Source organism: Trachymyrmex cornetzi, unplaced genomic scaffold (assembly GCF_001594075.2).
Source record: "Trachymyrmex cornetzi isolate Tcor2-1 unplaced genomic scaffold, Tcor1.1 scaffold147, whole genome shotgun sequence".
Lineage (NCBI taxonomy): Eukaryota > Metazoa > Arthropoda > Insecta > Hymenoptera > Formicidae > Trachymyrmex > Trachymyrmex cornetzi.
Genome location: NW_017296059.1, coordinates 5,529,306 through 5,555,795, shown reverse-complemented (window position 1 = coordinate 5,555,795; position 26,490 = coordinate 5,529,306). Strand labels below are relative to the sequence as shown.

General features: G+C 34.0%; 2 protein-coding genes across 2 annotated transcripts in view; both read left to right on the top strand.

Annotated features, from left to right (window-relative positions):
- LOC108757703 (protein cortex) overlaps positions 1 to 8,170 on the top strand; it is a 43,674-nt gene extending 35,504 nt beyond the window's left edge. The window contains exons 2-9 of the mRNA XM_018502207.1: positions 1,157 to 1,408; positions 1,482 to 1,554; positions 1,993 to 2,166; positions 2,244 to 2,417; positions 2,745 to 2,919; positions 3,610 to 3,820; positions 4,488 to 4,803; positions 8,031 to 8,170. Of these exons, the coding sequence (XP_018357709.1) occupies positions 1,157 to 1,408; positions 1,482 to 1,554; positions 1,993 to 2,166; positions 2,244 to 2,417; positions 2,745 to 2,919; positions 3,610 to 3,820; positions 4,488 to 4,803; positions 8,031 to 8,170 (1,515 nt within the window). The remainder of the gene's footprint in view (positions 1 to 1,156; positions 1,409 to 1,481; positions 1,555 to 1,992; positions 2,167 to 2,243; positions 2,418 to 2,744; positions 2,920 to 3,609; positions 3,821 to 4,487; positions 4,804 to 8,030) is intronic.
- A 15,103-nt stretch (positions 8,171 to 23,273) lies between these two features.
- LOC108757612 (protein dimmed) overlaps positions 23,274 to 26,490 on the top strand; it is a 23,806-nt gene continuing 20,589 nt past the window's right edge. Inside the window, exon 1 of the mRNA XM_018502074.1 lies at positions 23,274 to 23,396. Coding sequence (XP_018357576.1) covers positions 23,301 to 23,396 — 96 coding nt within the window. The 5' untranslated portion in view covers positions 23,274 to 23,300. The remainder of the gene's footprint in view (positions 23,397 to 26,490) is intronic.

The following is a 26,490-nucleotide window of genomic DNA, read 5'->3' as shown; positions in this document are numbered from 1 at the left end:
CCCCCCCCCCCCCATGGATGCTGGGAAAAATCAATTTCGTCTTTTCAATCTCGTCGTTTGATTTTTTTAAATACCTCGTGCAGCATTTTGTACGAATGTTCCAAGTTCTGCGAATGTTGCAAATTAAATGTTGAAGTTAATTCCAATGTGTTGAACTTGGGGGAGCGTTTGCTTAAACGTTTACGATAAAAATGCTGTTTATAGATCAGGGCGTCATACAGCTCGACTGTCGTAGCTCTTTCTCTCTCTCCCGTGCTCTCTCTCTCTCTCTCTCTCTCTCGTTCTTCAAATTTATTGTCTCTCATTTCAAGGAGCAGAGTTTCCCCTGCAGGAGACAGAGTTTTGCCGCAGGTGGTACGGCCCACGAACGGAGCGGCGCGTATGCGTGGCGTTTTCGCATCTCATAATGTCGTCGCTGACCGGTTCGGGCCCCACCGCGTCCTCCACCGATTCACCGTGGGAATGAAGCTTTCAATTAGCTACGACGGTCACGGGCTAACGATTGAGCGGCGATCGATCGATCACCCTGATATGCTAGGGAATTAGTCTCCGACCTTCGAATAAATCCCGAAAATATAACGCGTTTTCCTACCTGGAATGCTAAAGAGTACATAGGAATTTTTTCGTGAAATTTAAAATATCTGCAGCCTGCAATCTGTTTTCAGTTCGCGAGATCCTAATTCTTTATTCAATAAAAAATTTTCACGAGATATCTGATCGAGAATGTATCAATTGTTCCGTTTTTCTCATGTTTAAGGAAAAAATCTGCGCTCGAATTTTCCCACGCGAATCATGAATAGTTGTGTATGCGTGTATATATATGTATAAATGTATATATATATATCTTTATTTAATATTTTGTATATATGTTATAGTCAAAGTGTTAATTTTAATAAATGGATACACTGACTGCAGCAGACTAAGTGTATACATTTACTGAGTTAACACTTTGATTGTGACATATACACTCGGGAAAAAATGTTGTATATATATTGATATATTTTATATATAATTATATATAATTGTATATAAAATATGTCAATTTTTTATATAATTATATATAATTTTATGTGATTTTATATAATTATACATAATTATATGCGAAACATTTTTTCCCGGGCATATATATATAATACAATTTTTATGTTTTATCAAGATTATTCCACGGAAATGGCCTCTGTTATCTACCAAAGAGCCTATCAACGAAGATCCTGAGCAATACAATGCGCAGAAATTTCGGCATCCAAACTGTATGAAAATCAAGGCGTGTACGTCGATATCGAAACAGATCTATTTGGGGGACAGATTTTTACCCTCCCGACGTGGTTATAATTTCGATATGGCTCATTATCTGTTAATGAAGGAGAAATCAACAGAGAAAACGAATATAATAGACGTTTGTAAAGAGGTACGAATATACAAAACAATATCCATTTATGATTCCAATTGCGTAACCGTATTTTGATTCTCTTAAAAAACAGGTTGATTCGCTGGATACTACATATCGACGTAAGGCTTTGCGTGCGATAATGTTAGAACAGGTTTTAATACCAGGTAATGTTTGATTATAATAAAATGTATATATATCCAGTTAATATATAATCGTTCTAGTTAATAAAGCTAATTAATACAAAAGTATACATTCGCCTATAATAATTTTTCTGTTTATTGTTTTGTATTTTGTAGCTTCTAGATAAAAAGAATTCTAAAAGCCACTTTAGGCGATCTATATATATATATATATATACATTTAAATTTTTCAAACGTTTCTCACATTACAGGGACATCTAAAATTATGAACAGAATTACAACATACAAAACTAATAATTTCTATTCATTATTATATATGACAAAAATAATATCCTGAAAGAGCAAATTATAGATTGTTTGACATTATCTAAAGAAACACTAGTTGCTTAGGATTTTTAAATGTATTTTCGTCTTTTAAACATATGATGAATGAATAAAATCGAAAAATATGCTTCTCGATAGAATTAGATCAAGACAAGATTTTACGCTTTAGCAGCTCGATGATGCGACGACCTCGGAATCCGCGTTCGGAATACGAGAAGACAGATGGTTGGAAGTGCATACCCCGCAAGAGGATCCTGATAGGAAGTGCGGAAAAGATGTTGTCTGTGCCGGAAGATGTAGCCCTTTTGCAGGGTACGTCGCAATTGGTTCAAAGTAATTCAGATTTACCTGTTAAATTCGTATCTCTTAGATGACTTCTGATATTGAAGGGAATATTATTATGGCGATGGATTGGAGCTGCAATAACATGTTGGCCGTGTCCTACAATGATTGCCTGATTATATATGATAATGACGGTGAAAGGGTGTCATCCAGTGTCATCAGATGTAATTCGGTAACTTATGATATCAATCAAATCACCGACATTAAATGGGCCAGTGACGGTGAGTGTAATATCAAAAAGGATGGGAAACAGCGTAACAAGTAACTTGTTATCCTTCAATACAAAGCGTGACACGTGTCGTACAAACAATGATTGTTTCGAATAATTTGATACTGGCAAGTCTATGCGATAATTACAATACTCTTTTTACAAGTTATACATTTTTTATATCACGTTTTAACGTTGAAAAAAAAGTTCAGCAGTTGTAACAGCAAAAATGATGTTTTGTTGCATCATTAAGGTCTGTTGAGAGACATGTAGAAAATAATTATACAACATGTCCCATTCTAATTAAGATAATAAACACAAATCATCCATGTCATTTTAGGCAAAAAATTGATAATGTCTGTCCTCATTCCTGAAAACGACACCTCGACGCTCGTGATGTACGATTTGAAAAAGCAAAAAATCTTGTGGGACGTCATGTGTAAATGTCGGTTGGAGGAAAAAGGCTGTGTTATGCGTTGCGTTTGCTGGTCAGCTTATGATCGTCAGATCGTTACGTAAATATCGATTTTATGATTAAAAACTATGGCACACAAAAAAACGTAAGGCAATAAGACGTAAGCAGTAAGTGAATCGGTCAATCGCAATAGAAATGTAAGGTAATAACGTAAACAGTAGTAAATCTAAAGCTCATTCTATAATTGAGGCGTATAAATTGTAAGTGATTGTAGTTAAAAGAATTGACCATTTAGTCAAATATGAAGAGAATATTATAGGCCAATAAAATATTAATTTACTTACTGCTTAAATTTTTTTATGCGCTATAGTTTTAATTCTTTGAAAATTCTTTGTGGATATTAATTCCTTGTGATAGTAGAGTACGTACTAGATATCCTAATTATTTTTTTTCGAGCGTGCGGAACAAAAAGTTTTAGCTAAAGTACCTAGGATTATAATGCTATAAATAAAATGCATTTCAAATTCAATGTATCATAATTCATTACAGATTAGGCATTTAAAAAGATATATTTTTTTATCTTAATTTCATAACTTAAGTCCATTTATATATACTATTATTATATATATATATATAAATCGTAAGGTCATAATACGCTTATTTAGCATATTATGATCTGTAAATCGGATAATCGGAAATATAAACAAACAAAACCGTATTATAATAGACTATAATAATAAAATGATGTGTGAAAAATATAAATGAAAAATTTATAATGTTACATTTGCAGCGGATGCGCCGGCAAAATATCAATATTCGATCCTGACACGGGTATATTGCTGCACACCAGGCTCGAGCTTACGAGAGCCGAGATCCTGAACTTGAGTTTCTCGCCAAATTACAAGTATCTTGTATCGACCGGGGAGGACAAAATCGTCCGATTATTTTCCTGGTCGGAATTGACTCCTTGTTTCAATATCAGATTCTTTAAACCTGTAAAGGTAAGCCGGTGAAACGCTGTTCAATAATCTTCAATAATCTCATCATAATCTTCATTAAGCTAGAGAGATTTACTCACTCAATGTTACGAAAATAGTATTCAGATTTCATGATCGGTACACAGTTTAACAAATGTTAAACCATACACGAGTGTAACTCGAATTTTATTTCACGTATCTATAATTATTCAATATAATTAATAAGAATTTATAATAATTGCGAATGCAACACAGAAAAAAGAATTTTGCTAGAGTACCTAAAAATTTAGTTAGATACAGACTTGAAAATAATTTTGATGGGACTATCAAGATTCTTATGTAGAATTCTCAAATATAATGTACAATGCTGCAGAAAGTTTTGACATTCTAACAGCCAGTTTTAGTGCTCTATAATTATTTTGATAATCTAATACAATTTATTTTCAGAATTATATTTAGCTAAATTTTTAGACACTTCAGTAAAACCATTCTTTTTGCGCAAGTAAAAAGATGATGCTTTAAATAATTTTCTGTAAAGTAAATTCGAGAATCCGCCTACTTTGAATGTTGCTCATAATTATAAATTGATATTAATTTTTATCTTACGGTTATCTTCAACTACCGATACTATTCTATACAAATCACATTTTATCAAGGATAAGTGGAATGTAAAAACGTTTATATTCGACAGGCGGTCGCTTGGCACCCGCAAGTATCCGGCTTGCTTTGTATAGGTGGAAGGAAGAACGGATCGCTGTCATTATGGAATGTCAACAAGTGTGCGATGACAGCCTTTGTGCGCGTCAAATTCAATGGTCGCGTGGAAAATCTCGCCTGGAATAAGTTAAGTGGCGAGTTGGTCGTACATTGGACTTACAAGGAAGAGGACAACATATACACCATTGTCGCAGTGCTCGCCAGTTTTAATCGGATTGTCGACGTGCTGCCATTGGATAAAGAAATGCGGCTTTGCTTCTTGAAGTTCAATGCCGCGCACGAACAACTAAGTACGTAAATCTTATTTTCTTTTTTTTGTTTTTTTTTTTAAATAAATAATTTAGTTTAGTTTATAGAAGTCCACAAGGTCATAGTACATTTTAATAAATTGCCAACAATTTAATGAGTTTGCGTAAAAGTTTTCTAGAAGTGTTCGACTTTAAAATTTCTCGGAGGATATTATTTCCTTACTATGAAAATAAAATTGGATTCTTTTTCCACATGGAAAAAGGCATACTTTATTATTAAAAGTAAATAATAATTTGTTCAAAAATTAAAATTGATAAAAATTTTTTGTGTCGTGTTTACAATTAATAACAAAATAATCAAGACAAGAAAATATGCAGACATTATTGTACAAATTGAAATATTATATAAAAAATAATTAATTCAAGGAATTAATTTATTAAATACTTTAATTTAGATTGAAATCTCCTTTAAAAAAAAAAATAGTAGATAATCAATGAAATTAAAGTCTTAAAACTCTTAAAAATCGCTTTTATATAATGTTAGGCAAAATAATAAATCTTGAACTCACAATTTATTTTTTAGAGATGATTATTTCTTAAGTGTTACTTTAATATTTGAAAAGATCTTGAAATCCTGATTTCCCCTTGTATACTTGGTAAACTTTCTAAGGCTTAAATTTATATATATATATAATAAATTTTATTAGTAACGCACCGGTTGTTATAATTTTTCGAGTAATACGGCAATGGGCCACAATGGTAAGTGCAATTTTCTTATAATTTTTCTCAATTTCTCTTTCTTTTTTGCCTAATTGTGTATTTTTCAAAACACGTTGCTTCTTGTCCAATGCGTTACAGATGGACGATTTTATTCTTTGATTTATCAATCGTTTATGCATCGAATTTGTCACTCAGGGTTTACGATTTCTTTTAACTAAATTACTTCTAATTGGTGAGTAATGTTGCTTCTCTAAATAGATTTTGACTGTTATGCCAACCTTCTTGCGTTGAAATTTTCAACATTAAACTGACATTACAATTTAAATTTGCTTGCGCTGGCTTGATAATATTATAAAAATTGAGAGGACGGAATTTTTATTTTGCTCGACTCGTTTTATACAAGCGATTTTTAAAACTTTGACTTTAATAATGTTATATAATTTGTTTTGCATTGGATGGATTCCAATTTTAATCAAAACTAATAAATTAATATAAATTAACTAAGTATTTCGCATACTGTTATACATATATCTTGTTCATTGTTTCTTATCATTCTTGGTGATTTGAACATTGTGTGTGTGTGTGTGTGTGTGTGTGTGTGTGTGTGAGACTATTATTAATTTTAATATTATTTATCCAAATTATTATTATTATTAAAAATAATGTAATCTGATTATTCCCATCTATGTCACAATAATACGAATTTAATATTATAATATTCGTTAACAATTTTCTAACGGAAATTCAAAATCTTTCTTTGTTCTTGTCAGTCTGTTGACTTTTCGCTTTCGATCGATTCCATTTTATAAACAAACATAGAAGCTCTTCTAAACAATGAGAAAGAAAAGACGAAATGAAAATTTGTTTACGTACAGAATTCGTTATATTAGGTGTTGAACTTAATTCCTGCCGCTTGCTACTAGAGGGTGCTTCAACTGCTGGCGAGTTTCGACGATGAAGTTATATCACATATGTCTTTCGTAGTTCAGACATCGCTGAAAGTGATTCAATCCTCACAGGTTAGATTTCTCGACGCCAAAGAGATTTTCCAATCGATTGAAAATGAATCGCGATAAGCTGTTTTTCCGACATGTGCTTCTTCACTACTTCGACCTCAAGAAAACCGTAGCTAAAGCGCATCGCTTATTATCCGAAGTGTATGGTGATGAAACTCCATCGGAAAGTACATGTGCAGTTTGGTTTGAACGCTTCCGAAACGGTGATTTTAATGTGAGAGACAAAGAACGGAAAAAATTTGAAGATGCCGAGCTGCAAGAATTGCTTGATGAGAATCCAGTTCAAACGCTTTTAGAGTTGTCGAAACAGTTAAATGTTGCTCGAACGACCGTCTCAAGACGCTTGCATACCATGGGAAAGATCCATAAGGAAGGGAGATGGCTACCACATGAGTTGTCAGAAAGTGCCATTTCAAATCGTTTGACTATTGCGACTTCTTTGCTTACCAGGCAAAAAAAAAAGAGTTTTTTGTGTCGCATCGTGACTGGCGATGAAAAATGGATTTATTTTGATAATCCCAAGCGGAAAAAATCATGGGTGGACCCCGGCCAATCATCCGCTTCAACGCCGAAGAGGAATATTCACGGGCATAAGACTTTGCTGTGCGTTTGGTGGGACCAGGAAGGTATACTGTATTATGAACTCTTGGGTCCAAATGAAACCGTTACAGCTGATCGCTACAAACAGCAATTATACCGATTGAATGACGAATTGATGCAAAAAAGATCATCCGTAGTCAACAATCAACGCAAAGTCATTTTGTTGCATGATAACGCTCAACTGCATGTCGTGAAAAGCGTGAAGCAGGCACTTCTAGAGTTTGAATGGGAAGTTCTCCCGCATCCAGCGTACTCTTCAGACTTGGCACCGTCGGATTACTATCTCTTCCGATGGATGCAACACGCACTTACGGATACACACTTCTCCAGTCATAACGAAGTCCAAAAATGGGTGGATGAATGGATCGCCTCGAAAGACACTGAATTCTACCGTCGTGGGATTGCCCTGTTGCCAGAGAGATGGGAAAAAGTAGTAGAAAATGGAGGAAATTACTTTGATAAGGTATTCATTCATCTCCCCTTCGAAACAAATCAATTTTGGAGACGAAAAAACGGCAGGAATTAAGTTCAATACCTAATTTCACTTTACATACAATTTTTGAAATTATCTAAAATTTTGCTATTATTATTCAGTTACTATAAAACTATTTTTTATTCCAAAAACATTAGTTAAAAAATTTTTTTTTAAATTGGCTAATTACATCACGTATAATTACGAATAATTAAATTTTTTAAACACACTCGCATTTTGTATGACGTTAAAAAGAGCGAAGAAAGATGTATGATATAGACAGATTAAAATATAAGAAAATAATGTTTTTATTTTCAATGTTTTTGTTTAATTTAAACTATAATATATATTTAAAGATGTAAGATGTAAGATAGTTTATTTAATATTGTCATTCGAAATACATAGTTTTTCTTTTCAAAACACTTCTTTAAACTATTACTCAAGTTAGATGTTTGTTACAGTAACATTTTGCTGCAATATGAATGTCTACTCAATATGGAATTTTTTTGGCCACGAGAAATCATTTCGAAGACGACACATGTCTCACGACAGTTCTACACACCGGAAACAAGGAGTCATGGTCCGTAATCCGATTCGATAATTACTCATTTATTTCAAAAACTTTGGACAATCTATAATTCGCGATATGTATCATGAATAGAACGTTTATCATTGGCATCGATACGTACGATTGATAGATCCATATTGGTAATTCTGTGAATTCATACTATCAAATATTAACATCTTCGTCAGCTTCCTCGAGCATAACAGACTTGAAGACGTCTTTCGTATTGACATCATCAATCTCAAAATATTTAAAGACGCCCATAATGGCATATCTAATAGTAGTTGCTCCAGTCTGTTATTCACATATATGTCAATCTCATTATAATTATACTTGTATCCCGTATTTGAATACCATATGATATTGCCAAATCGAAAAATGGAGATTGTAATTTTTGATTGATTTAGTTGTATTGATCCTGGGTTCGTGATTTTCAATTGATTAATTGATTGTTTAATACGAAGCTACAGGTTTGGCAAGCAAATTTCTACTTTATCAGTTATTTTCGAATAGTTATATTTGCTATAATTTTAAGTCGATATCTAAGGATATTCGTTCTTTTAACTTTATCGCAGAGATTCTTCAAATCTTTTGAAGATTCTTCTTTCTTCCAAAATTTGTCATATCAAATCCTTATGACAACAAGAGTATTAAAGGAGTTTTCAAGAGATTTTAAAATAATCTCTCAAGGAAATATATATATATGAGGAGCAAACTTTCAAAAAGCGTTTTGTCCAAAGTTTCATTTTTTTAGTTATAAGAAATGGCATAGTGTTCAGTGCTGAAAAACTCATATTATAAGTTACTCTGAGATGTTCAGGAAGCATTTTTTCATCGTTAATTTATATGCTGAAAAAATATTTCAAAGTGCATTATGTATTTTAACTAAAGACAAACAAAATGTATTTGTTTAACACTTTTAGTAATTTTGTTTAATATTTTTAATTGTTTAGCAATTTTATTTAATATTTTTAAGTGTTTAACAATTTTGTTTAATAGATATTTCATATCGTATACTGATTGATATATTGTTATTTTATATAAACTGCGTAGTTTTCTTGTGTGCGTAGTTTCTTTCTTTCTCGTTTTCTGAAAATTATAAATTTTAGACAAAACGCATTTTGAAAGTCTGCTCCTCAAATATCTCTGTACTATAGATCTCTTTTGTATGTCTTATATTATCGAATGATTCTGATAACTGTTATTGAACTTCTCGGCGAGATCACCTTTTCCTCTGTGTCAAACTTTGAAATACTAACGAATTTGAATGAGTTGACATATTTCGTGGCATCCCTATGTTTATGTACAAATTTAACAAAATTTTATAACAAATGTTTGTAACCCTAAAAATGTTAATTTTTAAATATATATTGAGAAAATTATTTTTTTAACTTTTTTTAAATATAAATATAAATTTTTAACGTATTTATTTTTTGCTTACAAAAAGATATTGATTCAGAATTAGAGAAAACGTTAAATTTTATGATCGGTATTACACTGGCGAAATAGCATATCAAAATGTATGTATATTAGTGAAAATTTATGTGGCGTCATCAGATATGGTAGGCGCAAAATTACAAACAAGTACCGTAGGTTTATTATTAAGTGATCATCACTGCCGCAATTAACACGACGCATAGCGCAGATAATTGCAATTCGCTAAATCTAATGGCGCTAAGAAGCCATTCAAAAGCGTTAATTTAGCGACGATCGTAAAATGTAATTTCGTACCGAGCTGTGAACAGTCGACTTATCAATAGGTCGGCAACAGCCCGCATTTTGATATGCAAGGAAGATTCACGTTGACACCCGATATATCGCTTGGGAAAAAACTGTGCTTAGGTAGCCCAGTCAGCTTTTCAGATTCCATCAAAATTATTACGCTCAATGAAACGTACAATGATTTAGTGCATAATTAAATAAAAATTGAAGGAGAGAAACAATGTTGAATATTTTATAGTATTATATAATGTTGCATCGTGCTTGTAATATTTTTATCATGGTGTTTTGATTTTATTTCACGCAAGTATCAGATTGTTGCCTTAACAATGTTGTTAAGACAAAATCTATGATTTCCTGCGTTAAAAACTTCCGCCAAAAATAACGAAATAGATTTATATTAGTTTTCATTAACATAATTAAAAATTATGGAATTTAAAAAAGCATTTGGGCATCGATCTTTCGACGCGACAGGTTTTATTTAAATTTCCTTTAATCTCATCTTCTTATCGTAATTTTTGCTGTTGCTAATATCAATTTTTTTATTTTATTTGGCCACACAGTAAGCAATTATCTTGTTGTTTGTATTATGTTGTAACCTGTTTAGTTAGAAAATATACTTTATTCTGATTGATTTCATCGAAGACAATAGCATATCATTGAAATTTATTAAAGGTTAAATTATAGTTAATTAATTGAATTTGCATTGCGAATAACTTGATTCGCTTTCAGAATCTTACCGGTTATGTATACAGAATTTTAGATACTATTGTATTAATTTGATGCTCAATCGTATAATTAAATCTCAGGTATACCTTAGGTATGTTATTGTTAATATTTATTGTAAAAACATGGATTTTTTGGATATAAAACTTTCTATATATAAATAATATTATAAGCAGAATACAACACCAAAAAAATTTTCTATATATTTATACAATATTATACAATATTTTAAGAAAATCAAATATCTTTTTAAAGTGGTTACTCGAATCGATTTTTCTTCAGCGAAAGAATATCATGAAGCAATGATAATAATAATATATTATTGGAGATATACAGGGTGTCTCATAACTACAGCATTTACTATTAAGTACATATTCTTGAGGTAATTTTGAGAAGAAAATCCTAATATGAAAATATCGAAACTACAATAATTTTTCGAATTGAAGGGATGGCGCACAACTTCTGTAATTGAAGGGATGGGCGGAATAAAGGCACAATTCTACTTAGGCCCTTTTTCGAGCAATTAACTTTTTCATATAATATTGATTGTAATAGAGAAGATTTATAACATGTAACTTCTTAAAAAAAGACATATAAATTTATTTAATATTTTATCCATTTATGTATAATAAAAAAAGTAGCAAGTTATTTTAATTTTTATTTATATCAAAATTTTGTAATTAAGCTTTTATTCCGCCCATCCGCTCAATTATAAGCTAATTTTAAATGCTTATAAGTCAAACACCATTTTACTTTTATAGCCTTTATTATTATTTCTGGATACTTTTGATTCCATTCTAAGACGAAAATTCTAATACGAAAATATGGAGGCTATAATAGTTTTCGAATTACATACTATCTTTTAATCAATTATAATTCAAAAACTATTGTAGTCTCGACATTTTTGTATTAAGATTTTCATCTCAAAATTACCTCAAGAATACGTTCTTAAGAGAAAATATGGTAGTTGTGAGATATCCCCCCTGTATATTACTAATGTAATACATATAGTTATTATTAATATAAATCTATATTATATTACCATATAAATATATTATTATTAATTTCGAAATTATAAGCAATAAAATATAAATTTTTCAGTAATTAGTTTTGGAAAAAAATTCATCTTAACGAACTTCTGGATTGAAGTTTATGTAATAACATTAAACATGGAAAAATTGTGTACTTTCTCCAAAGAAAAATTAAATTAAATTAATAGAATAAAATATAAAGATATAAATTATATTATTATATTTTAAATTGTTATAAGAGATGGAATTGTCTACTAATTCAAGTTGGACAAAAAATATGTCGTTAAAAAGATATTCTGATTCTTATAATATTATCACTTTATTACTGTCTGTAATATTATAGTTAATATATAAGAGTTTTATATTTTTATTTTACTTTATTATTTTCATATAATTAAAGTAAAACGTCATATTCTATTTATATTATACATCAAGTTTGCGGATTATCTTTATATCTTGATACATTGTTAAAAGCTTGTTTGAAAAAATACTCGTAGAAGTGTCAACAGTATTATTGTACAATAAGTTTAATATTTGTATTATTGTTGCAAACTGTATATTTTAATAATTGTATTATTATAATATACTATTATATGTAATATAATAATAATATAATATAATTAAAGAAGATGATTGTGATGTTAAAAATTGGAAAACTACAAAAAATCGTTGTTCTCATTTGAGATTCTCAAAAAATAAAAAAAACAATTTTATGGAAATATCTAAAAATTCAGTTAGTCGCGCGCGCGCGCACAAATCTGAAAAGTTTTATTGGATCATCAAAATAATTATATAGGATTCAAACATAGTAATGCTGTAACAAATTTTATATTTTAACGATCAACTTGTGCGTTCTACATAATAATTTTAATAGTTTACCAAAATTATGTTTAAATCTGTATTTAATTAAACTTTTAGATATTTTTAACAAAACTTCTCTCTGTGTACGTCGACCAAAAATTTTTTCTTTAGTTTGACGAATATTCAAATCTCTCGTGAATCTGTTTAACATCCTTCATCGACATCTCCCGTGTTTCGTAGAGCACGCACACCTGGACGCGTGGACGCATCAATGACCGTGCGCACGCTGGCTATCGACGATGTTGCACGTCCCGGCTCGTCCAGCCACCCACACGCGAACACCCGCTGATACACGTGACGGGGGAGAGAGAGAGAAGAAGAGAAAGGGGAAGGAGGAATACACGCGAAGGAACACGCGACACGCCACGGAGAACACGCGCAATTTCGCAACGCGCGAAGAATGCCGCGAGTGCAGCTGTGGGTCGTTCGCTCTTCGCTCGCTCCTCGCTCGCTCGCTCGCCTGACCGTTCGCTCCTCGGCATCCGGATTCCAACGTGAGGAAACCCCGAGCGAATCGGATAGAAACCGCCGCGCGCCGCGCCGAGCCGAAGAAGATCAGATCGGAGCTCGCGAGGGACAGTAATCTTCCGAATTCGACCATCCGCGTTTGCTCGCGGGGAGAGAACGAGAGAGAGAGAGAGAGAGAGAGGGGGAGAAAACAAGAGGACCCGAGGAGAAGCCGGAATTCGGTAGTAACGGTATACGGGAAGCTCAGCGTAGGCGGACGTCCTTGATTCCGATGATAGTGATCGAGACTCCTCGCCTCATCCCTGTCCCTTCCCGGACACCTCCTCGCCTGATTGGGCTGCGACGGAACTGGATTGCAGGACCGGTCGCGCAGTCACGTGTCGATGACTTTAGCAGGAATCGATGACCTAGGGGGAAGTATCCTTCTCGTGATTGGGCCGGAAGAAAAAATCTTGAAACTCGCGCGTCGTGTTTTATAAATGTATATGTTTTATAAATAATTTATGAGTGCATATAATTCTTTTCTGTATATATGTACATTGATATTTTTAGTTCTGCTGATATCTTTCACCAATGTACATATTACATTTCTACAAATTTAAAAAATCCTGTGTGATAAGTATACCTTCATATTATGTGTTTTGATTTAATTTGTTTTGTACAAAAAGTGGATTTATAAAACAATTATGTAGGGAATTAAAAATGAACAATGCTGCAAAAAAATTTTGATATTTTAGCAATCAACTTGAGCGTATTCTACATAATTATTTTGATCACTCACCAAAATTATTTTTAGGTTTGTGTGTGTAAATTTAGTTCCATTTAAATTTACATATTTAAACGTGTAAATTACACACATATAAAGCACTTATCACACACTAGATTTGCAGTGAATAAATGACGCATAAAATCATACGTGAATTTCTATTCCGATTTCTGCCATTAATTGTCGGAAAAGAAAGGAGATCCGAAATAGCGATGGCTCCCGGAAAAAGAGAGATTTGCTGCCGTGTAGATCGCGATAAAAGCCGCGAATAATTCATGCCATTAATAATCTTATCGACAAACTGGCGCTACCATTTAAACGATCCCAGGCGGATGCAACATCGATCAACCGCGCATCGCGAAAGACTGACAAATTATTGTCCAGCGTAATGCATCGCTTTTACATCTATCGCTTATTACAACGTATCGTTCGCGTCAGAGTGAATCGCCGTGGCTTTCGATTAAATCGTTCAATAGAAATAAACCTCGCGTTTATATATGTGGCGCACGCAAAAATGTTTACTGCAGCAATCTTTTTCAAACTTCCGGTAGATAAATTTCCAATTTAGAGCCGCTAGACTGTACAATCTTGGCTAAAAGGCATCTTCGGTTTATTACATTTTCTTAGAGAAGGCGATAATAAAATCCAAAGGAAAATTAATAAAATTATTAAAATATTAAAATACAGAAAATATTAAAAGATGTTATTTTTCAATAAAACTTACTTATAATTTTATAATTTACTTATCGTTAGAACATTAACGTCAAATTGTGGCGGTGCTTAATACTTTTGGCCAAGGCTGTATATTTCGCGTACAGATCTGATGCAGTAACAAATTACGATGTATCAGGTACTTTTAAACGAAAGTACTGCAAGATATACAATAACCGCGTAATGAAATCGTAAAATTAATACGCGGAATCGAGCGTTACGCCTATAATTATATGCGGATGGAGTACCCTCGTCCTCCTAGATACCGGGCAAATTTCACACCGCGAAGGATGCCAGCGTACCCTCGTTCGTGCGAGAGTGTACGGATCGTGTCGCGATACCGTGAATTTACGACGGTCACTGAGCGAATCCATTTGTTTCATCTGCATCTGCTTAGCACGCTAATGCCCCTTTCCTCGTATTCCTCGCCTCGCGTCGCTGGATCCTTTTCTTTTTCTATTCCGAACGGGGAACTACGGGCTGGCTACTTCGACGTTACGTTTGCTGGAAACGAACCTGTCTACGATAAGCGGAAGCTGCGATATTGTATCGGGATAGGATGCGAGAGAAAGATACGTGCACGAAGAGGATTTTATAATCGCGAATATAAATAAAAGTTATTGCCCTCGCGCAGTCGTGAGTGTCGATCTTTTATTGAAATACAAAAATATCTCCTTACGTGGGAAAGAGTAGGAAACGTAGAAAGTATCGCCTTGATTTCATGCGAAAGCGACTTTCGTTCGTTCAACCTTTGCGGAACTTTTTGGAGAAAGGGGTCCGGCAATCAGAATGAAATCTAACGTAGCGAAATCGGACGCTAACGGCAAATACGGTAGGAAACATTCCAACCGTGCACTCGCCTCTATTCTCGATGTTCGTTAGCACGAAACATAGCTGCGTTTCTCGGAGGACTTTCGTAATTAAATTAAGAGCCGTCTGTAATTAAAGGAATGTCCATCCGCTCCCCGGTAACGATTATTCATAAAGAAATACCTTTGCACCATTTTGCATTTCTATATATTGACCGTTAGCTATCGCTTTCTAATGTCTATTATTGTACCAAGCAAAGTTTCCGCATGAAAAGAACGGTTTTGCTGAAGCATCTAAAAATTTAATTAGATACAGAGTTGAAAATAATTTTGTTTGAATCGTTAAAATAATTATGTAGGACGCTTAAACTGGTTGTTAGAATGTTAACATTTTTTGCAGTATTTTTATCAATACTTAAGCGTTTTACATCATTATTTTGATGATTCAAACAAAATTATTTTTAGATCTGCATCTAGTTAAATTTTTAGATGCTTTAATGAAATAATACGGATATTGCTTAATTAAGTTTGTGTCAATTATAATATAAATTTAACGACGTCAACCTTAGTTTTCTTTTTATAGCATAGATTTCGAAAAAAGTTTCAGATGTTATAAATAGATGAATTAAATTACATCAAGATATTTTTTTTTAATTTTTATCAAATATGTATATTTTTAAACCAATCAATAATTTAAAATTATAAATACAGTTTAAGATAAAATTTTATTTATAATTTTATGTGTATACCGTATAATAAAAAGAACATTTTGAAAGAATCAAAATGTAGACATAAATAAAATACACGAATAATCAAAATACTCGACACGTAAAATTGTAATTAGAATTTTATTTTAAAATCTCTGATTTAGATTATTTATTATATTTAAAATTTATATAAATATGTGTTTTTGTTTAATTGTTAATAATTTTTTATTCTTGTCAACATAAGGAATACCCGGCTACAGAGTTGTTAATGCAAGAAAGCTGCTATATTAATTAATTTGTTTGGACAATTATACACTAAAATAATAACTAAGTATCCTACACGCAAAGACTTTCAAGTATCGATTATAGAACCCCGTCTTTGCCGACCGCTTCGGAATCAAATAATTCGTCATCCTGGATGCCGAGCGCGAGCGAACGCTACCTTTGCATTCTGTAACATCGATCGAGTTTGTTGCCACGATATCACAGCAATGCCGCCCGGTTGACGTTCCACTCGAGAGAGAACGTTGAAAGGCAAGAAATTTCCAATCTGTCGAATAAAACGAAGTAGCTATCAAAAAAAAAAAAAAGAAAAAAATTTTCGTCAAAGTTGTCCAAATAATTCTGTTATCACAAGTGCATCGTTTCTTTTTTTCTTTTAATTTTAAACATGGTCAACTCGTGGGCGACGTCAAATTTGAAAGATCCGCGTTAATAGTCTGATAAAACGTGCCGCGTTGTCGTCCTGTCGATTTTACAGATATAATTTATAAAGAAGCATTTTATAAAGGAAACTTGTGAAAGGTGCACGAGGGCGTGGTCGGCCATTCACGGTTGACCACTGGCCCAGTGGATCCAGTTTACGGTTGAGCGATTGCGACATCGTCGTATCGACAACGCTGGCCGACTGGTTCGACCACTGGCGATTATTCGATATCCGCCAACCTCGTTCTCGTAATTTTCTGACTTTGTGCAACTCGCCCCGTAAACGTTCCCCACCCCCTCTCCCTCTGTCTTTCCACCTGAAAAGTCGCACCTGAATAACATCTTTATTTCTCTTCCTTTGAGAAATTTGGAAAAAACTGCAAGGACGATGGGTCATTTTTACATCAATTTTGAACAGAGGGAGATTATTATTCTTATCGTTTTTTTTTACGAGGGCAGTTTCACAATTTTTTTTAATTTTTTTTAAACCAAAGTTCGATTATTTATTTTTCAACATAGTCTCCTTTTAAAAAGTCACTGACTTGTCAAATTGCTTACGTACGTCTTTTTGTATCATTTTAATTTTGAGCGAATCGTGTTGTTAATAAAAATAATTTGATCGAGTAAACGATAAAAATCTGTGCAAATATTGAATATTTCAGTAAATCACATAAAAAAATATGTAGAAATTAAATATGACGATATTATTTATATTTTAAAAACAAGTTTTATCTTGTAAGCCATATCCATGCTTGAACTTTGCAGACTTCGCACTTGAGGAAAAACAAGTACCTTTTGGACTTATATCCTTCTACTTCTCAGGTATAGAATCGCTGTACCATTATGAATGCTGTTTACGCCGTTAAACGCTGCACTTTGCCAGCATATCATGCAGATACTTGTATCGCTTATTTATACATAAGTCGATTTCAGATTGCAAAATTAAAATCCGGAGTCGCGGGTGTCATCGAACGCTACCGATACGATCCGTTTCGTAACCGACTAATTTCGATGATTTATCCGAACGAATTGCATCGTATAACTTATCAGTCGCGTTTTATAACGATGATTTGCAAATATATTCCAAACTCTAAATACAAATTGCGATACTTCGTAAGAAGAAAGAGAAATAGCTTTTAGGGAATCTCGTGTGAAGTATAAATGGTTTCTGTTGCCGATCAAAGCAAAGCGTCGTAAAACCAACGTGCATTCCTTCGTCCAATTGACGTCGTCGTCATCCTCGCCGCGTCTCGTTGATTTGCATGTCGCACAGGATCGCTCCTCACGAGGAGCGGGAGAGTAAAATCTCGATTCGTCGCGTATCCGCAGAAGACGCGAAGCTAATCCGATTAACTGCGCGCTACCCTGCATATGCTTAATGTCGATCGGCATCAATGACGCATTCCCGGCTTGAATGCCAGACAAATGTCAGTTGCCGCGCTTGTTTCGGAGCAAAAAGTAAAAGAGAGATACCGCGGGTTCATTATATGTATATATAATTCGCATTTACATAGTATATATGGATTCTGGGCACGCGCGGCCGTGCGTGCGTGAGTATGCGTGCGCGCAACGATATATCTAGCAATCGATCGGAGCATCGACCGTCGAGTGCTCTAGTCTTTATTCTAGTCTCTAGAGCTCGATAGAGACATGCGACTTTCTGCTGCAAATTATTTCAGCTTTGTCGAGGAGGCTAATAGCGTTTTTCACTGGCAAGTCTGGTGCGCACTCAGTGCACATTAATGCTGTTGTACGTTAACTTAATCTGAATGTAAAAGTGAGATATCCCAATTATTAAAATACCCAATGTATATCAAATACCACAATAAAATGTATTGAGGATTTCGCCATTTAATTCGTTTCTATATTTTTATTAAACGTACATCTTTACGTCGACTTGCGTACAACGGTTTTAAAGTGCGCTGAGTGCGCACCAGTCTTGCCAGTGAAAAACGCTGTAAATGTCGAAATACTCATTTATTTCTTGTAGCATTTTTCAGTGGCAAAGCTGATGCGCACTGAATGCACTTTGATGATAAGATGTATGTTTAATAAAAATATAAAAGAGAATTAAACCGCGAAATCCTCAATACATTTTGTTGTGCTATTTGATAAAATATACATTAGGTATTTTATTATATATAATTGAGATATCTCACTTTTAAATTCGTGCACAACAGCTTTAATGTGCACTGAGTGCGCACCAGTTCTGCTGATGAAAAACACGATTAATATCTTGCATGGAAAAAAACGGTTTTGCTGAAGTCTAAAAATTTAGCAGAATTAGATCTAAAAATATTTTTATTAAACTATCAAAATTAATCAGTAGATCGTTATTAAAATAAACAGGACTCTATTAAATTAATAGAAGGTTAAAACTGGTTGCTATAAAATTACAATTTTATCCAATGAAATTATTTTCAGACTTGTGTCTAAATTTGTAGATATTCCAGCAAAATCGTTCTTTTCACGTGACTTATATAGCCGGTAAGCGAGTGAGTTGTAATCGGCGTCAGAATGTCTGAGATACTTTTTAAGGAAAATTTATGGGAACAGAAAAGATTTTTAAGAAATTTATTTCCGTACGAAACGTTAGGAGAATATAAGCGGACGATTCTTTTCCTTTCATGATTTATGGATGGTTCTTTAATATGATTTCATTACTAGTTATCTTTGATTTATACGTCGTTAAATCTGTGAAGATTATTTACACCGAAGTATCTCACAATCTCACTTCCCGGATAGACATAGGGTCATTCGTCACTTCGAATGCAACATCGAGCTATCTCTTCGCGCGGCTAACAACTCAGGTACACCCGGAAACATGCAAATATCATCGTTCCGAATACAGGACGGTTGCGTAAGTACGCGATAGCGGCTAATAATCGCGCGAGCCACTGTGAAACGCCGCGGCTCCAAGTTATTTCACGCTCGACGAATCGCGCGCTTTATTATGACGAAAAATACCTGTGCGCTATGCAATTTCGATTTTCGATTGACCACGGAACCGTAATACCTGCCCTCCAAGTGCCATGATAATCTCGCCATTCTTTATTATCTAATATAAGCCCTTCACCCTGAAACAATATAATTAGCTGATATTAATAAATAATGTTCCAACAATGCTGCAATATTTTAGAAACGATTTTTGTTATAGTAATTTGCTTAATTTATTTAAAAAATTTAGATATGTTCAATATATCTTAAATTATTTAATTCGAGCTCTTAACCTTGAAATAATGTAATCAGTTAGTAAAATAATATAATCAGTATTGATAAATAATATTCCAACAATGCTGCAATATTTTGACAGAAACGATTTTTGCTATAGTAATTTGATTAAAAAAATTTTCAAGATATATTCACTCTTGTTATCTAATTTGAGTCCTTTACTTTGAAATAATATAACCAACAAGTATTGACAAAAAATATTTCAACCATGCTGCAATATTTTAATAGAAAATATTATTGCTTGCGATTTGATTAAAAAAATTTTTAATGTATATTCAGTATGCTGTTATCTGATCCTTCATCCTGAACCAATATAATCAGCTAGTATTAATGAATAATATTCTGTACTCTATTTTGATAGAAAATATTTTTACTAATGATTTGAAAGTTTTCAAGATTATATTCAGTATTATGCGTTCAAAATGATTAATATTTAAAAATTATTTTAAACGAATTTCTCGAATTATTTTGATTATAGAAAATATTTTTGCTAGCAAAACGATATCCTTTTCTTCGATTTCAAAGGAAGATGTTTTTTATGTCTTATTTAAAATCCTATCACCTTTTGAGACTGATCCTTGACCGATATTTTATTTTTTTTAATTCTAGAAACGCATAAAGATATATTCGCGGCTGTGTTTACCGCTGTGATACGAAAATGTCACCATATTTGACCGTTTTATGGTTTCTCTTTGATTGTAGCGAACTTGCACGAGCTCTGATGTGTCTCTCGCATAATCAGAGAAACTGGTTGTTTCTCTGATGTTACGAGTGAAACGCACGTAAGCGAGGGTCTATTAAAATTCGGCTCGCCTCGCGAAACGTATGCGAAAAAGAAAGGATAGAAATGTCGATGCCAGGTCCGATTGCTGCCGTCATTTTAGCGCGTGTCCCACGGCGATACGACAAATATTCAGTTTTGCAAACAGTTGCGGTGCAAATATTTAATAATAACTACGGCGTTCTAAAACTGATGCAAATACTAGTGCAAATAGTAGAGCGTGTTTCACGCAGCAAATTTTCAATTGGCTAGAAACTGGAGTTGCTAGAAGGCAACGTGTTAAGGCGGTATAATCTAAACCCAAGAAATACTGCGTATTCCTTATCGTTGCAGCGATATCGGAGTCACTTTCACTGTATTGAATAATATTATGCTCGTTGCGTGTGTTTATTTCATTGCTGCAAAAACTTCTCGATTCATCTTCGTTACAGTGGATACCGAGCACAACGGTGATAATGAGCGCAATATCAATGTATGTAAAGCTCGACTTAACAAACGGCTAATCAGCGAGCGACAGCAATTAAGTAAACGTACGGTATAATCCGTTTTTTTTTTGGTATTATCGAAAAATAATCGAGCATCCAGCATTGAGCAAAAACAACGATTGTGACTACGTTAAAAACGGTGCCAAGGAATTAATTCTTTATTTAAACACGACTCGCTGCCACTTCAATGTAACAAGCGTTAACGAACGTCTAGCATCTGTAAAGATAACGACTGTCACGAATAATTTACGAGCCACACGGGGCAACGACTATAATACGCTTCCAGTTGTATTATTTATCTTATAATAGATGTGAAAAAAAAGATGTCACTTTTTATCGTCGCGAAGGTATTAATCTTCACGCTTTTTTAAGGCAAAACAGAGGTGTCTCCTGAATTATTTTAATAACAGATTCTCCGACAGATCTGGCGTTTTTTTAATGAATCTGTGGAATGACTCCAAATGAAATGGAATTCCGTCATCTCAAAAAATTTTACTCGAAATCTCGAAAGTGCAATGGGCGCACTGAAAAAAATGTTTGGTTGAAAATAAACAAACTAGATAAATTCTAATTATATCAATCCGAATTCCGGTTATCTCGACTGGAATTTTAATAAATTTAACCGGAACATTTTTTAGTAGATATAATAAGAAAATTTTAATTTAATTTAATTTAATTTAATTTAGTTTATTGTGCAAAGCACTATGAAAAGGATTACATGTTAGCAGAGTAATAGATATGAAATAAAATATGATACAATAGACTATAATAGACGGAAACATAAAAAATAAAAATATGATAATATAGACTACAGTAGCTTGCAAATAGAGTTAGGCGAAATTTTCTAGTTGAGATAACCGAAATTCTGATTGATACAATATAATCAGAATTTTCTGGTTTGTCCATTTGCAACCAAACATTTTTTTCAGTGCGCAGTGACAGCGTTTAACAAAAAACGCAGTTTTAAAACTGTAAGATTCTTTAATTGACTGATCTTATCTTCAGTTCATCAGTGGATCTAAATGTATAAACCAGTCATGTTAATCTTTACGGGACGGGAAAACTACTACAGTGACGCTGAAACAGTGTTATACTGACTCACATTTTGAAGCAAGGAATACAGTGAGAGATATAATGAATTGTAACAAATCTTACTCAAGGAAAAGCTGTGAGATTTTAAAAATCGATCCCCGTCTTCTAAAGGTTAAAGAATCTTACATAGTTGCAAAGTTGCTTTTTCTGCTGAACGCAGCCAATCCCTCTTGCGATTCGCGGGGTGAACGTGAAACTTGTTACGAACAATTTATGCGGGCGCTCGAAAGGAGGAGGAGGAGGAGGAGGAGGAGGAGTAGGAGGAGGAGAAAAGTATCTCCTATATGTATATAGAGCCACAGATACGGGCCAATTATTTTTTGGAACGCATTTACATGACGCCCGTATAGGTATGCGCCGATCGAGAGCGAGGTCGAGATAAGCTCGACATAAGTCGAGTGCAACAAAAGAAAATAATGCCCTGCTGCAGCACGGTAACAAGTCGTGCTTTTCCACGCCATTATTAACGGCGCGTTCAGTCCTCTCTCCCGGAATATTTACACGCAAGTCGATTATTTGCCATTGCACGTTTTCGTCTTCGACGTGATAAATCGCGGACGAGAAGAGGTAGCCGGGTGCGTTCGCGTATATTATCCAGCGAAAGAGAATGTTGTGTTTAGTCAGAGAAAGAGAAAGGGAGAAATAAAGAGAAAAAGAGATGAAATGGAAAAAATATATTCACGGCCGTTTTCAGCCGATTGCGCCGATCGAGAGTCTCAATGATTGTGTTTGTGACTTTATCTTATCGCCAAAATTAAAAATACGTCTGCCCCTGCTCGCATATTGATCTTATATCGGTGCGAATTACGATCGGCTGGTCGATCATGCGTAACGCTCGCGAGAGCGTTTTCTTAGAGATAGATATAGGCGTTAGGTAGTAGACGCATCGGTTATCGAAAGCGCAAGTTACGCGAAAGCTTTACAGGTAACTTTAGAAGCCGGTCGCAGCCGGTCGCGCCTTTCGAGCGCGACACGCTCGAGGAAAGATCGCGCTTAATTGAGTGCGCAATATCGAGTGAAACGCAGAATGCGAAACAATAGTCTAAATCGGCTTTGAGTCGAGGCTCGGAGATTATGGAATATCGAGTTGCAAACGGATCGACCGAGTCACGCACATGCAATAGACGCACAACAGACGCAACATCGTCGCTGCCGAGGCTAAGAATAACCGTAATTATCATGAGATATTAATTTTCGCGTGCGAGCACGAAATTGCTAACCTAAAGACCTCTCTCTATGAAAATTCAACAATAAGGAATAGAAGTAATGGCCTTAACGGTCAAAGCTAAATTTTTAATGCTTAAATAATTAAATCTTTATTACTATACTTATACTATATATGTACATGCATATACATATTTGTAGTCAATCGCACTGAGCCGAATTGATATTTCGGATTTATAAACGCAATTAAATTACTGTAGTAATATCATGAATTAAATTGATAAGCTATTTTAATAATTTGATGTTCAATCAGGCATCTTATTAAAAAGGTGTTAATATGCTGAAAAACTATTTAATATTTTTCGCAATAAATTAAATTATTGTTAACTAAATTTATTATTAACATCTTTTTAACAGGATGCATGATTGAACATTAAATTATTAAGATAGCTTATCAATTTAATTCGTGATATTACTACAGTAGTTTAATTGCGTTTATAAGTGCGAAAAATCAATTCGGCGCGCAGTGCGAAATAAATAAATAATGACTATAAATACGGTATATATGCATGTACATATATAGTATAAGTACTATAGTAATTCAGATTGAATTATTTAAGCAATAAAGACCTAACTTTGACCGTTAGGGCTATTACTTCTATTTCTTATTGTTGAATTTTCAAATGCACGGTCCAGTAAGATTGTTCTCTCTATGAAATTATTGTAAATTTGTTCACGCATTTGTGCTTTTTTGAGAAACAGCCTATCTTTATCGGAGCATATGTACAGATTACCTCTGACCCTGATCTGCCTATCGTTCACCTTCGTGCTGTACAAAGATAACCGATCTCATAAAAAAGCGAATCGATTATTTAAGAAAAAATATGCAAAAAATATTGCGTTTCAAAAAATTTTCGGAATTGCCGAATGTTATCTCATCTTCGAAAAAATATTAGAGTCTACCTTTGTCATAAATAAATAATAAAAAAGAAATTATTTCGTACTGATTACTGCGCTAAAACCTTCATCAGACCTTTGATTTTTTGTTGCAAAAATATTATTGTGGTTTATGGGAAATATTTTAACTCTAAAATGCTATCGCTGTTGAGTAATACAGTACTGCTATCCATATGTAAATTTTATGTACAAGGAAATAGGTCACTCTTAATTGACATTCTTAATTAAGATAATACCAACTTTTCATATGTTTCACACTTTCGATGATAAAATATAAGTTAGACTTTTATAAACATATGTAACCTAATTATTAACTTAAAAGGAAAGAAAGAATAAAAGCACACTATCAAATTTAATTTTGAAATGATAGAAATAAGTATATAGTTCCAACTGTGTATGAGTCTCTTCATAACATTTAAACAAAATATATAACACAAAACTGCTTAAAAACCGATTCATTTGTCACGCTCTCTGTTGTAATGCTGACAAGAGAATTCAAACTGATATATACAGACAGAATTTTTAAAAGCTTATCTTCGTTTGGCCTAACTTTTATCGTGACAGATTCGATCTCTTAATGACCACTGCAGGTATAGCTAACGCTCATTTGTATAACGTAAAATTTATGTACCGATAACATTTTACACTGAGAAAATTTCTAATTGAAAATATACGAATCAGATTCTGATCGTATCAATCAGAATTCTGGTTATTTCAATTAGACTTATAATTCAACTAGAAAGTTTTGATTTGTTCATTTCCAACCAGAATTCCAATTAATGCAACCAGACTCTTTTTCCAATGTAAATCAAACAACGAGCGTCTTCCATTTTGATCTTAAAAAGAAAGTTATTAATATTACTTTTTATGTTGTGGAAATACTTGCGGTTACTCAAATAAATTAAGATTTATTGTTTAAAAGATATTTTCATTTCATCTTCAAAGATATAATATTTTACCGGGATAAATAATGATTATTAAGAAGAAAAATTTGAAAATAAGAAACTGTTCTCTCGATTTAGTTGAAATGACAAAATCTTTTGGCGTAAACCCCCGATGGGATTGACAACACCGAGTAAAACGATTGATTTACACTCTTTTTGATCTACACTGCCCCTTTTAATTACGAATAACGAACGTTTCCCTGGCGAATGCATTTTTATCGCGGCATGCCGCAAGCGAACCGAAGCGAGTCGGGCCGAGCCGAACGGAGTCGAGAGTTTCTAACGAGTTTCACCGATCGGCGCGAGAAAGATTTATATCTCGAGTATCGGAGGCATTATGACGCGAGCATTAGACAGAACGGTGATAAAAACTTCGGCGATCGATGGGCCGATCGTGCGTTTCGCGACTAGTTTCGAATGAACTTATCAAGAGTCGGTCGAGCGAAACCGCAGAATCGTCGATCATTATCTACTCGCTCGTAATCGTCGATCAAGAGGTTAATGGGACGGGATTTAGCAACTTTGACGAAGGAACCAGTTTCGAGTGCCGACCGAGCGCAGCTTCGATTCCACTCTTCTTACAAGAAAAATCATCAAAGTATCCTCTTCTGATTTTGACGAGCTTTGAATATACGATATACAAATTTGAACCGATGAGAATAAATCTAATTGAATAAAAAAATTCTTATATTTGATCAAAGCGGATCTTAATGCTTAAATATGTGTGTAAATTTGTGTACATATCTGCAAACCGCGCGCCGAAATCTTTTTCGGTCTTGAAACGTAATCATTAACATCATCGCGCTTCCATGGATTTTCTTATTAAGTAATAAAGCGCCACACGCGCGCGGAACCGTCGTCATAATTAATTGAAACGTCTCTTCGTTGATAAATAAATTGCCGATGCGACGCGACGTTTACGCGGCAAGAGGAGGTGCCACGCAAGACGGAGCATTAAGATGTCCGTTATATCTCCGGTGTATATCGCTTCCGCACGCAGCTGGTCCGCGCCCAAATATTTGCACGTCTCTTTTCTCCCGGCCTTTCGCAGGGAGCTGTGAGGCGTGGATTCGACTGCTGCAGCGCACGTGTGTAAATACGTACAGATGCGCGGGTGTGTGTTAACAAGTGTGTCGTAATCGGCAAGGTCGCCGGGAAACGCTGACGTTGACGCCGACGTCGCTTTTCAGCGACGCCGC